At 38.7% G+C, this 11,662-nt stretch overlaps 1 protein-coding gene and 1 long non-coding RNA gene across 2 annotated transcripts; one reads left to right on the top strand and one right to left on the bottom strand.

Annotated features, from left to right (window-relative positions):
- Window positions 1–342: 342 nt before the first annotated feature.
- Window positions 343–3,037, top strand: LOC113738433 (uncharacterized). Its single transcript, XR_011812803.1, has 3 exons — window positions 343–430; window positions 2,051–2,119; window positions 2,975–3,037. It is a non-coding gene; the product is annotated as an uncharacterized lncRNA (long non-coding RNA).
- Window positions 3,038–3,772: 735 nt separating this feature from the next.
- Window positions 3,773–8,046, bottom strand: LOC140004809 (uncharacterized). Its single transcript, XM_072044958.1, has 6 exons — window positions 7,396–8,046; window positions 6,663–6,717; window positions 6,284–6,509; window positions 5,503–6,143; window positions 4,045–4,467; window positions 3,773–3,786 (listed from the first exon to the last, which is right to left on the bottom strand). The coding sequence occupies exons 1-6, from the start codon at window positions 8,044–8,046 to the stop codon at window positions 3,773–3,775; spliced, it is 2,010 nt and encodes a 669-aa protein (XP_071901059.1).
- Between the last annotated feature and the right edge of the window lie 3,616 nt (window positions 8,047–11,662).

Raw genomic sequence — 11,662 nt, 5'->3', positions numbered from 1 at the left:
CTTCCTCACAAACAGCCGAGAGAGAGAGCTAGAAAGAAATCCATTTACTTCTCCTCCTTTGCTTTCTAAAAAAAAAAAAAATCGATGGAAAACCACAAGATTTAACCCTGGAGCTTTCTTCATTTTTCAACCATTAACATCAGTCATGAAACAAGAAAAATTAGCCATAGTCTTCCTCTTGTTTTGCTCCACTTCAGCCGAGAGAGAAAAGAGAGTTGAGAGCAAGAAAACTCCATCTTCTTCTTCCTGTCATCAACCGAGAACCAAGGCTGATTCAGCCATAGATATTTCACAAAATTCCCCTATTTCTTCAAGTTTAAACCATAAGTGAGAGAGAGTCAAGAGAGTAGAAAGGATCCAGCTATGTTGGAGGGGAGAAAACAGAGGAAAGCTGGTGCATATCACCCTTGAGGTATCGAAGGAGAAGCAAGTGAGCCATCTGCATTTTTTTTCAGCTTTGATTTGTGAGGAAAAAGGGAGGTAACAATTGCTATAAAACCCCTCATTTTTCTATTACTCTTGAGTACTCTAGTTGTATGTTAAATTTAAGCCAAAAGGTGGGAGTTTAGTGGAAGAAAAATCTACTTTTCTAAGTTATAGGTCGCTAGAATTTTAATTTAGTGACATATGGTGATAGTTTTGATTTGCAGCTTTGTATTTGGAACTTTGATGGGTTTCTTTGCTAAGAACTTAGGTCATATGATTCATCCTATGTTAAAAATGATATATGGTGTATTTGCCATGAAAAAGAGTGAGAAATTAGTTGCTTGGATGAAATAAATTTTGAAGGAACCTGGTTGGAAAAAAATCTGTGGGCTGACCGATTGCATAAAGTTGAATATATCAGTTTTACTTTAAATTTGGAGTGAAGTTTTGCTAAGATTTCATGTTTTATATCATGACAACCGTGTATATGGAAGTTAGTATGTGTATATGGTTGAATCATAGTTGTACGTTCATTGATTTGGCTGAAAATTTGTCTAAGAGAGCTTGAGAAAAATTGGAGGAACTTTGCTCCATCCTTGTCACAGCTTGCTGTCTTGTCCGTTTGAGGAGTTTCCACTAGGAAGTCACACTCTAACTGTTATATTTCTTGTTTTGTATGATATATAGCATGTTGGTTTTGATCTTGGTTGCAAATTGCTGGTTTAGAGGTGAGATTTGCAAAGATAAAGTTGAAATAACTCTTGTGAAAGCTGGAAATTCGGGTAACAGTTACCTCTGGACAGTTTTAGTAAACGGATCATAACTTAGTGTAGAAAAATCGAAATTGAGTGCCGTCAATTGTGTTTGAAACTATACTCATAGATCTTTCCAACGGTATAAAATTGGAGCTGTGGCTCATTTTATATATGCACCAGAAAATCAGCAAAGTTGACTGAAAAATCGGTCGTGAACAAGTAAAAATTGGGATGTTGTGGTAACTTGTGACTCAATTTGGATTAACTTATGAACCAAATATCCTTGAGATGTCTTCTAAAAATTGTTAGTATTTCAAGTCTAGTTTTAAACGAGATAATTTGTATGAGTTTTTGACATTTATAACTTAAGTTATGATTTTTCCAAAGAAAGAATGCTTGCTGGAATTTCAGCTTTGATCGGTAAATTTTTCAAGATGATGTTAAGCACAATTTGCTCAAAACACCCTAGAAGACTTTTAAACTACAAGTATGTGTTGGAAATGAACCAAAACCATGGACCTTAAGTGGTTTAAACTCCATTTATTTCACTGCTTTCATGGCTGGAATTCTCCTTGAGGTAGACCGAAAGAGAGAGTGATTTTGGTTTAGCTTTAATCTTGGTTTTGTGTGGTGAAATCATCTTGTTAATGTCTTAAACATATGATTAGACATTAATTTTGGTATGAGTAGTGAATTGAAGTAGAAAATGAAGGTTGAGAGGTGAAAACTTCACTTTCACATGTTTCATGTCCCAAGCGATAAATTTCCAGTTTTAGCTGAGGAAAGTGAGTGTTAATATGTTAATATCATGTTTAATATAAATGTTAGCCATGTCATGTGATTTTTCTAGCTTGTACATGTTCTATTAGTTTGCATCTGGAAATTTCAGCTTGTAGAGTTGAACTTTTGCTTGATGGCCAGCCTTGGTATGGAGACATGTGAGTTGAATACTTGTCTATTTTTGGGGGCTTTATGGTCTGAAACTAGTAGCTTGTATAGCCTATCATTTGTGGTCTTGATTTGGATCATTTGGCCATGAAATTTTGTATTGAATTTGGAGAGGAAATATAGGATAAAACAGGGGTTATGCTGTCCAAATTTTGGGGCAGCTTACTACCTTGATTTTGGACTGATTTAGTGATGTACTTGCCTAATATGCTTAGTGAACCTTTAAGCTTTGCTTATGTATTGCATTTTGGTTGAAATGGAAGGGTTTCATTGCGATTTTCTTCCAAATTGCTGGCTAAACTTGTGCTTGTTTGTCGATGGAGAGTGCAGCCTATTACATTGTTGTTTTTCTAACCTTTTAGTAATTGGTTTTGGCCAAAACTTGCTCCAAACTTTGGAGGAGCCTTTTGTGCGTGAATTTGAGTAAAAACTATGAAAATTGGGAGGTGAAAACCTCATGATTGTGCTTGTTTCATGGCTGTGAAAAAAATTCTGATTTGAAGGGCAATTTTGCACCTTGCTACCTTTTAGCCTCAACGTCTTTAGTTTGACAGTCTTTTGGACACAACCTCGCTGACTTGACTTGAGAAAACCTTGTTTCTTTCATTGGTTCGCCGCTGGAAAATTTCCCACCATGAAGCGAATAAGGAATTTATTGGTTATTCATGTTTCTTGAGTCCAAAATGCTCTTATACGCTTCAAAACCCTACTTGAGTTTTTGCCCTAGAATATACTTAAATTTTTCCTTGATTTGCATTCTAAATATGGCTGTGTATGTTGGGTTTTGAAAAAATTTAACTTGGAGAGGTATACGACTCATAGCCGAGTCTAAATTATATTCTTAGGGCTTGTCTGATCAAAGGGGCAATCCAGGAGGAAACTTTTGACGCTATTTTTACTTGAACTAGTGAGTGTTCCAACTGCAAGTTCCATGCTACTTGTTGAACAAATATGACCTGTATATGACTTGTTACTTGAATTGACTTGTTATTACATAGGTGAGTGTGTACTTTATCACACTCGACCTAACTTGACTGAATTCCTGTTTTACTACTATAAGTGAATTGTTTACAAGTGAACTGAGATTCATGCGCATGAGTTGAATGTAATGGCCTGGATCATAAACCCCATAGGCTAGTTAATCGAGTCGAGCCGGCAAGAGCTTGGTCGATTAGATAACGAACCCTGGGACTGCTGTTTTGTCGAATGGAGTGTTATCTCCTCGACTAATTGGTATACTCGAGTGATGAGCAACCCTAGGGGAAGACCCTCCTAGAACCTCCCAACCTTGTAATTATCAGAGTTGGATCGTTTCTCCCAATGTAAATTGAACTCGATTGTTCTCATGAACTCAAGACCTCTGACACACAAAGGCAATCAGCAACCTTAAGCAAATAATGATGGATGAAGAGACACCACGATTAGGGAACAAACTAATCGATAAAGTCAGATTTGAATTCTAAGCAATGAACTCAAGAATTCAAGAGTAAGTTCGATTAAGAACTTGAAGGAAAATTCCTCACGATTTTTGGTTGTATATTATTCTCCCCCTTCTCATACAAGAGGTGCCTTTTTTATAGGCTAAAACTAGGGCAAAATCCGGCCCACATAAACCTGAAAGAAATTCGGTCCGCATAAAGAGCTTAAAGAGCCAGCTCTTTAAAGCTTTCCAATAAGGCCCAATAAGTAATAAAATACTTAACGCCTAACAACTACTAAACTAGACAGTCTTAAAACAACTACCAACTAAACTAACAAGTATGAGATCATTCCTTCACTTCAAACGTACAAGTGAACAAAGTAACGTCACGGTCCATCAAATCTTCAAACCTAGCTTGCTCCTTGCTTGTATGGTGAATGATCAAGGCTTGTAAAGCTTCCTTCACCTTCTTGGATCTTGATCTTGTCATCGGACCTTCAATGTTGTCCTTGACCCAAGGTTGAAGTTGTTGTGCACCCGTATCTGCATCATTCCCTCCCTCCTCGAAAGGATTCGTCCTCAAATCTTCAAAGTCTGTATCAAAGTCAAATGGAGATAGGTCAGATACATTAAAAGATGCGCTTATGCCATACTCACTTGGAAGTTCCAATTTGTATGCATTGTCGTTGATCCTCTCTAGTACTCGAAAAGGTCCGTCGCCTCTTGGATGTAACTTGGTCCGTCGAGATGCTGGAAACCTTTCCTTCCTCATGTGCACCCAAACCCAATCACCGGGTTTGAATACAACATGTTTTCTACCCTTATTTGCATGTTGTGCATATTGCACATTTTTCTTCTCAATTTGAGCTCGAACTCTCTCATGCAAGATCCTAACAGCTTCTGCCTTTTTGACACCATCTGCGCTTAAACACTCATTAACAGGAATAGGTGATAAATCTAGAGGGGTTAGTGGCTGAAACCCATAAACAATTTCAAAAGGGGAATGATTGGTAGTAGAATGAGTGGTTCGGTTATATGCAAACTCGGCAATAGGCAAACATTCTTCCCACTTCTTCAAGTTCTTTTGAACAATGGCTCGAAATAGAGCACCAAGGGTTCGATTGGTTACCTCAGTCTGACCATCCGTTTGGGGATGACTAGAAGTAGAAAACAGCAACTTAGTTCCCAACTTTCCCCAAAGTGATTTCCAGAAATAGCTTAAGAATTTCATATCCCTATCACTTACAATAGTACGCGGTACTCCATGCAATCTAACCACATCCTTGAAAAATAAATCAGCAACATGGCACGCATCATTTGTTTTCCTACAAGGGATAAAATGAGCCATTTTAGAAAATCTATCCACTACAACAAAGATACTATCCATACCTGTAGAAGATCTTGGTAAACCAAGCACAAAATCCATGGATATGTCTGTCCAAGGAGCATGAGGTACGGGTAGAGGAGTATACAATCCATGAGGGTTACTCCTTGACTTTGCCTGCTTACACTTTAAACACTTATCACAAATGTTAGCAATGTCACGCCTCATTTTAGGCCAATAGAAATGCTCATGCAAAATGTCAAGAGTTTTATCAATACCGAAATGCCCCATCAACCCTCCGCTATGGGCTTCTCTAACAAGTAATTCCCTAAGTGAACAGTTGGGAATACATAGGCGATTTTCTTTGAACAAGAAGCCTTCATGCCTATAAAACTTTTGAAATGCAGCATGTTCACAAGCTTGAAACACATTAGAAAAATCAGCATCATGTGCATACAAGTCTTTAATGTGCTCAAAACCAAGTAACTTAGTGCTCAGGTTAGTGATCAAAATATACCTTCTAGACAATGCATCCGCAACGACATTATCTTTTCCCTTCTTATACTTAATGATATATGGAAAGGAATCAATAAATGCAATCCATTTCGCATGTCTTTTATGCAACTTACCCTGCCCCTTAAGGAATTTAATTGATTCATGATCAGTATGTATCACAAATTCCTTAGGCATAAGATAATGCTGCCACACTTCAAGAGCACGCACAACAGCATACAATTCTTTATCATAAGTAGGGTAATTAAGAGCTCCCCCACTCAACTTCTCACTGAAATATGCCAAGTGCCTATTATTTTGATGTAAAACAGCCCCGATGCCAATCCCACTAGCATCACATTCAACTTCAAACATCAAATCAAAATTAGGCAAAGCAAGAATAGGTGCTGAAGTTAACAAATTTTTAAACTTGTTAAACGACTCTTCTTGCTCTTTTCCCCATTGAAACCCCACATTCTTTTTAACTATCTCATTCAAAGGTGCTGCAATAGTGCTAAAGTCTTTAACAAATCTCCTATAGAAGCTTGCAAGACCATGAAAAGACCTTACCTGAGACACATTGGTTGGAGTCGGCCACTCCATGATAGCCTTTACCTTGGCGGGATCAACACTTATGCCATTTGCACCAACAATATAACCAAGAAAGTTAACCTCAGGAGTGCTAAAGACACATTTTTCCAGGTTAGCAAATAACCTATTTTCACGCAAGACAATTAAAACAAGTCGCAAATGCTCAACATGCTCTTCTAAAGACTTGCTAAAGATCAATATATCATCAAAATAAACAACAACGAACTTTCCAAGAAAATGCCTTAAAACATGGTTCATTAATCTCATGAAAGTACTTGGGCGTTTGTTGAGCCGAAAGGCATCACAAGCCACTCATAAAGACCATACTTCGTTTTGAAAGCAGTTTTCCATTCGTCACCTTCCTTGATCCTTATTTGATGATAACCAGATCTTAAGTCAATTTTAGTGAAAATGATTGCTCCATGCAATTCTTCTAACATATCGTCTAGCCTAGGAATGAGATGACGATACTTAACAGTAATTTTATTAATTGCACGACAATCTGTACACATTCTCCAAGTCCCTTCTTTCTTAGGTACTAAAATAACGGGAACTGCACAAGGACTAAGAGATTCACGAACCTGGTCCTTTTCAAGGAGGGAATCGACTTGCCTTTGGATTTCCTTTGTTTCCTCCGGATTTGCTCTATAGGCTGGTCGATTTGGTAGAATTGCTCCAGGAACAAAGTCGATTTGATGTTCAATACCTCGAATTGGAGGTAATCCTTTCGGTAGTTCCTCCGGAAACACATCCTTGAATTCCTGCAAAAGAGAGTAGATTGCACTAGAAAGAGAATCGGTTATGCCTAGTGTGTAAAAAGAAGAATAATCAGTTTCCCTGTACAGAAGTACTACGAGAAGACTTTGTGCATTCAAAGCCATATCTACCTCACGCACACTTGCATAGAAATTCCTTTTTTTCACCTTCAAACTCTCGGTCTCACTGAGTTTTTTTCCACTCAAATTTCCTTTTTCACTCAACTCGGCCTCTACTTTCTTTTTTCCCTCATTCTCTCTCTCATTCGGCTTTTTCTTTGTTTCTTTCGGTTGCCTTTTCTCTCTCTCTTTTCTTAAATGCAATTGTTCTTCATACACTTGTGTAGGTGTCAATGGTGAAAGAGTGATTTTGAGGTTGTCTATAATGAACTTATATTTATTGGTAAGTCCAATATGATCAGCCTGTCTATCATACTCCCAAGGACGTCCCAACAAGACATGACTAGCTTGCATAGGAATTACATCACATAAAACTTGGTCCTTGTACCGACCAATAGAAAAAGCGATTAAAGCTTGTTTGGTCACCTTGACTTCCCCCCCATCATTTAACCAAGATAGTCTATAGGGTTTAGGGTGGTAAGTCCATGGAAGGTGTTTTTGCTCAACAAAGTCAGCAGCTACGCAATTAGTACAAGAGCCACTATCAATGATCATGAGACATACCTCATCTCCAATTTTGCATCTTGTATGAAAAATGTTGGTCCGTTGGAGATCATCTTCTTGAGCTTGTGCATTTAGCACTCTCATAGTCACCATAGTTCGAGCCACGGGGTCCTCTTCTATTTCAACCAGGTCATCATCCTTTCCCTCTTCTTCAAGCGGTGGCATGTCCGCATATTCCTCCTCCCCTTCGCTTTGCCACATTCCCTCTTCATTCATATACATGATGCTTCGGTTAGGGCATTGAGCCATGAGGTGGCCAATTCCCTTGCATTTGAAACATGCCCTTGGCTGGTTGGTAGATGTATTTGCTCCTGGAAGAGTCGGCCACGGGGTTGGTTTAGAAGAAGTTGCACTCGGATGGGACGGTTGTTCCATCCGCTTGTTTTCCCTCTCTCTATTACCTTGCCTTGGCCAAGCACTGGATGTTGGCAATTGATTTCTTTTCCAAGGGGTGGAAGAAGATGTAGTGATTCGGCCACTAGGTGTCTTTAGAGGTAAGGATTGCTTTTCCACCTTCTCTGCATACGACACCATTTGTTGAAATTCAAAGTGGTCTTGAAACTCAACCTTCTTCCTAATTTCAAGATTTAATCCATTAAGGAACCTTGCCATGGTTGCTTCCGGATCCTCTTGGATATTGGCCCTTATCATCGCTATCTCCATTTGTTTGTGGTACTCATCAACCGAATTAGAACCTTGAGTGAGTCGTTGGAGCCGATTGTACAAGTCCGTGGTATAATGGAAGGGTACAAATCGTTTCCTCATCACTTGCTTCATTTCAGCCCAAGTGTCAATTGGTGGTTCCCTAGTTCTCCTTCTTATGGCACATACTTGGTCCCACCAAATGGATGCATAATCTTCAAATTCAATAGCCGCAAGTTTCACCTTTTTCTCTTCAGAGTAGTTGTGGACTTCAAACACTTGTTCAACTCGCCTAACCCAATCCAAGTAAGCTTCAGGATCGTTTTTTCCATGAACGGTAGGCATCTTAGTCTTGATGGAACCAAGATTGTCATCGGTTCTCCTAGGTCGGTCTCGACCTTCCCTCGCTTCCCTGTGGCTTTTCCTTGATCGGAATGAGGTGTTAGAATGATACCCCTCATCATATGCATCATGCTCAACACTCTGAGCACTTGAAGCCCTATTGGGAATATCTCCAGTACTTCGCATCTCAATGGCAGCCAACCTGTCGGATAGTTGTGTCGTCACAAATTCTTGTCTCTCCACTTGTTTTTGAAGAGCTTGGAGCACCAGTTTGAGTGACACGTCGGTCTCAGACGGCTCAGGCATGTTCCCCTCTTGAGACATATCGTCAAACCTGCAAAACAAGTGTATCCTAGTCTACCTCACAAAGCACTCGTGTATCACTCAAGGAAACACACTCACTCTCAATTTTCCTTCTCAAAGTTCTTAAAACAACTCAAACTCTCAAAAATTCCAGAATTAATTACCCTATAAGCAAGTAATAAGACACAACGCAGAATTTTGTAAATCCTAGAAACACTACCCGAAGCTAGAACCTCACTTTGTTTTTTTTTTTTTTGAGCGGCTGTTTTTGCTGAGTTTCTGGCCAGTATTTGGATGGTAAATGGTGTTTGTGGCGGTTTAGGTTTGGTTTTGGAAACTGATTTGGGGTGTTTGGGGCTGGTTAGGTCGTTTGGGGTTGTTGGAATTCAATTAAGGTTGGAGACTCAAGAATTGGAAACCAATCAAGATTTGGAGTCTCAAATTTTGGGAAACCAATCAAGATTTGGAGACTATTCAAGAATTGGAAACCAATCAAGAATTGGAAACTCAAGATTTGAGATACTTGATTTCCTTTGTGTGAGAGCCGATTCCTTCTCTTCTTTGTTTTTTTGTTTTTTTTTTTTTTGCTTCGGCTCTTCAAGGAACACAAATTCAGGTCACACCAACAAGTTCAAGAAGAACGGATGAAAGGTTCTGCAAATTTCAAGAAGGCCCTGGTTCTTGATTTATGGTTCAAGAATTTTCAAAACAAGACTTGATGGTCCAAGAACTTCAAGAATTTGTTCAAGAAACTCAAGAACTTCCCCAAATTACGTTGTGGTGTTTAGGGTTTGCCAGAACAACAACCAATACTCAAGAAATAGGCAAAACAGAATTTCAGCAATACTCAAAAGAAAAAATTCCAGCAATACTCTAGCAACTTGGACACTAAAAACAAGATAAGGTACGTGACTCTTTTTTTTTTTTTTTGTCTTTAAACCCTAACAACCCGAACAAAAGTATAACAGACTCAAGAACAAAAGTTGGACAGAAAACACAAAAAGACAATACCCAAACAGTTTTTTTTTTCGGATGAACAGTAACGTGAACAGTACGCTACAGTATGATGAACAGTATTTCGGAACAGTAACGATGAACAGTAATCGCTACAGTTTTTTTTTTTTGACAAAAGACACAAACTAATAAGATATGAACAACTTCAATTGAAAGAGAATTAACCTGATGCTCTGATTACCAACTGATGAGCAACCCTAGGGGAAGACCCTCCTAGAACCTCCCAACCTTGTAATTATCAGAGTTGGATCGTTTCTCCCAATGGAAATTGAACTCGATTGTTCTCATGAACTCAAGACCTCTGACACACAAAGGCAATCAGCAACCTTAAGCAAATAATGATGGATGAAGAGACACCACGATTAGGGAACAAACTAATCGATAAAGTCAGATTTGAATTCTAAGCAATGAACTCAAGAATTCAAGAGTAAGTTCGATTAAGAACTTGAAGGAAAATTTCTCACAATTTCTGGTTGTATATTATTCTCCCCCTTCTCATACAAGAGGTGCCTTTTTTATAGGTTAAAACTAGGGCAAAATCCGGCCCATATAAACCTGAAAGAAATTCGGTCCGCATAAAGAGCTTAAAGAGCCAGCTCTTTAAAGCTTTCCGATAAGGCCAATAAGTAATAAAATACTTAACGCCTAACAACTACTAAACTAGACAGTCTTAAAACAACTACCAACTAAACTAACAAGTATGAGATCATTCCTTCACTTCAAACGTACAAGTGAACAAAGTAACGTCATGGTCCATCAAATCTTCAAACCTAGCTTGCTCCTTGCTTGTATGGTGAATGATCAAGGCTTGTAAAGCTTCCTTCACCTTCTTGGATCTTGATCTTGTCATCGGACCGTCAATGTTGTCCTTGACCCAAGGTTGAAGTTGTTGTGCACCCGTATCTGCATCATCGAGTATTACCACCACTGTTTATGTTTGGAGTTCGGGCCCGGTAGGGGGTTGATTGGTGGATGGAGGTTGGAGTTAAGTGGTGATCTACTGGACTTGTTATGATTCCATGGTTGACGGAGTGTCAACAGATTCTGAACAAGTTGTCACGGAACCTGTTCCTGAGAACAGACTGTATCCTTTTATATGCATGTGTTATCGGCTGTACATGGTTAAATGAGTTCTCGGGATGTTACGTTCTTTATGGAAAATGTGATCATGCTATCATGTGAATGCTAAAATACCTAATTGCTTGTTGTTCTCTTGGAATCTCACTGAGCTTTTAGCTCATCCCTTCATTTGTTTTCCTTAACAGGGAACGAGGATGACAAGGACAAGAATAGTGCTAGTTGTAATAGAAAATCTTAATATTGTATTTGGACGGCACTGTATTATGGTATTAGTTTACAAGTTTTTATCTTTTGGTCTGTATTTTGGTTTGTATATTCAGATGATTGGTAGCATATAGATGTTATATTGAAGAGTTTTAGAGTTATTGATTTGCTATCCAAAGTATAAGGAATTCAGAAGTTGTAGTCCTTATTTTAAGTAATTGCAATCTTATTTATACTTGGAGAAGTGATTGAACTACTTGCATTTCATTTCGCTTAGTTGTATACATAAGTATGGAGTTTTTTGTGAAGTTGGATGGCTTGTAATATCTATTGGGGAGTTTCGTTCTTACTTTAGAGTTAATGTTATCTCTGAAATTAATGTTAGTGAATGAGTCCTGGCGAGAGTTAGGCAGGCAGTCCGTCGAACCCTTTGGTTAGCCTTAGGGGCAGGTGGGGTTGTCACAATTTTTCATCCACAATAATTGAGCACAACAGGCACCAGCAGCAACATATTCTGCTTCGGTGGTAGATAATGAAATGGCATTCTGTTTCTTGCTGAACCAGGACACTAAGCAATTTCCAAGAAAATTACATATACCAGATGTACGTTTTCTATATACTTTACAGCCACCGAAATCAGCATCAGAGAATCCATACAAGGGAAGTTCATGACATTTAGCAT

Source organism: Coffea arabica, chromosome 4c, assembly GCF_036785885.1.
Source record: "Coffea arabica cultivar ET-39 chromosome 4c, Coffea Arabica ET-39 HiFi, whole genome shotgun sequence".
Lineage (NCBI taxonomy): Eukaryota > Viridiplantae > Streptophyta > Magnoliopsida > Gentianales > Rubiaceae > Coffea > Coffea arabica.
This window is presented reverse-complemented; position numbering and strand designations above follow the sequence as displayed.

What these genes read in the sequence shown, in the direction of transcription:
- LOC140004809 (XM_072044958.1), bottom strand. Translation starts at nt 8,046, where the DNA reads ATGATAAGGGCCAATATCCAAGAGGATCCGGAAGCAACCATGGCAAGG. An exon ending in AGGATTACCTCCAATTCGAG is followed by an intron (nt 6,510 to 6,662) that starts GTATTGAACATC and finishes GTCCTTGTGCAG; the next exon opens with TTCCCGTTATTTTAGTACCT. An exon ending in AAAACTGCTTTCAAAACGAA is followed by an intron (nt 6,144 to 6,283) that starts GTATGGTCTTTA and finishes ATTGATCTTTAG; the next exon opens with CAAGTCTTTAGAAGAGCATG.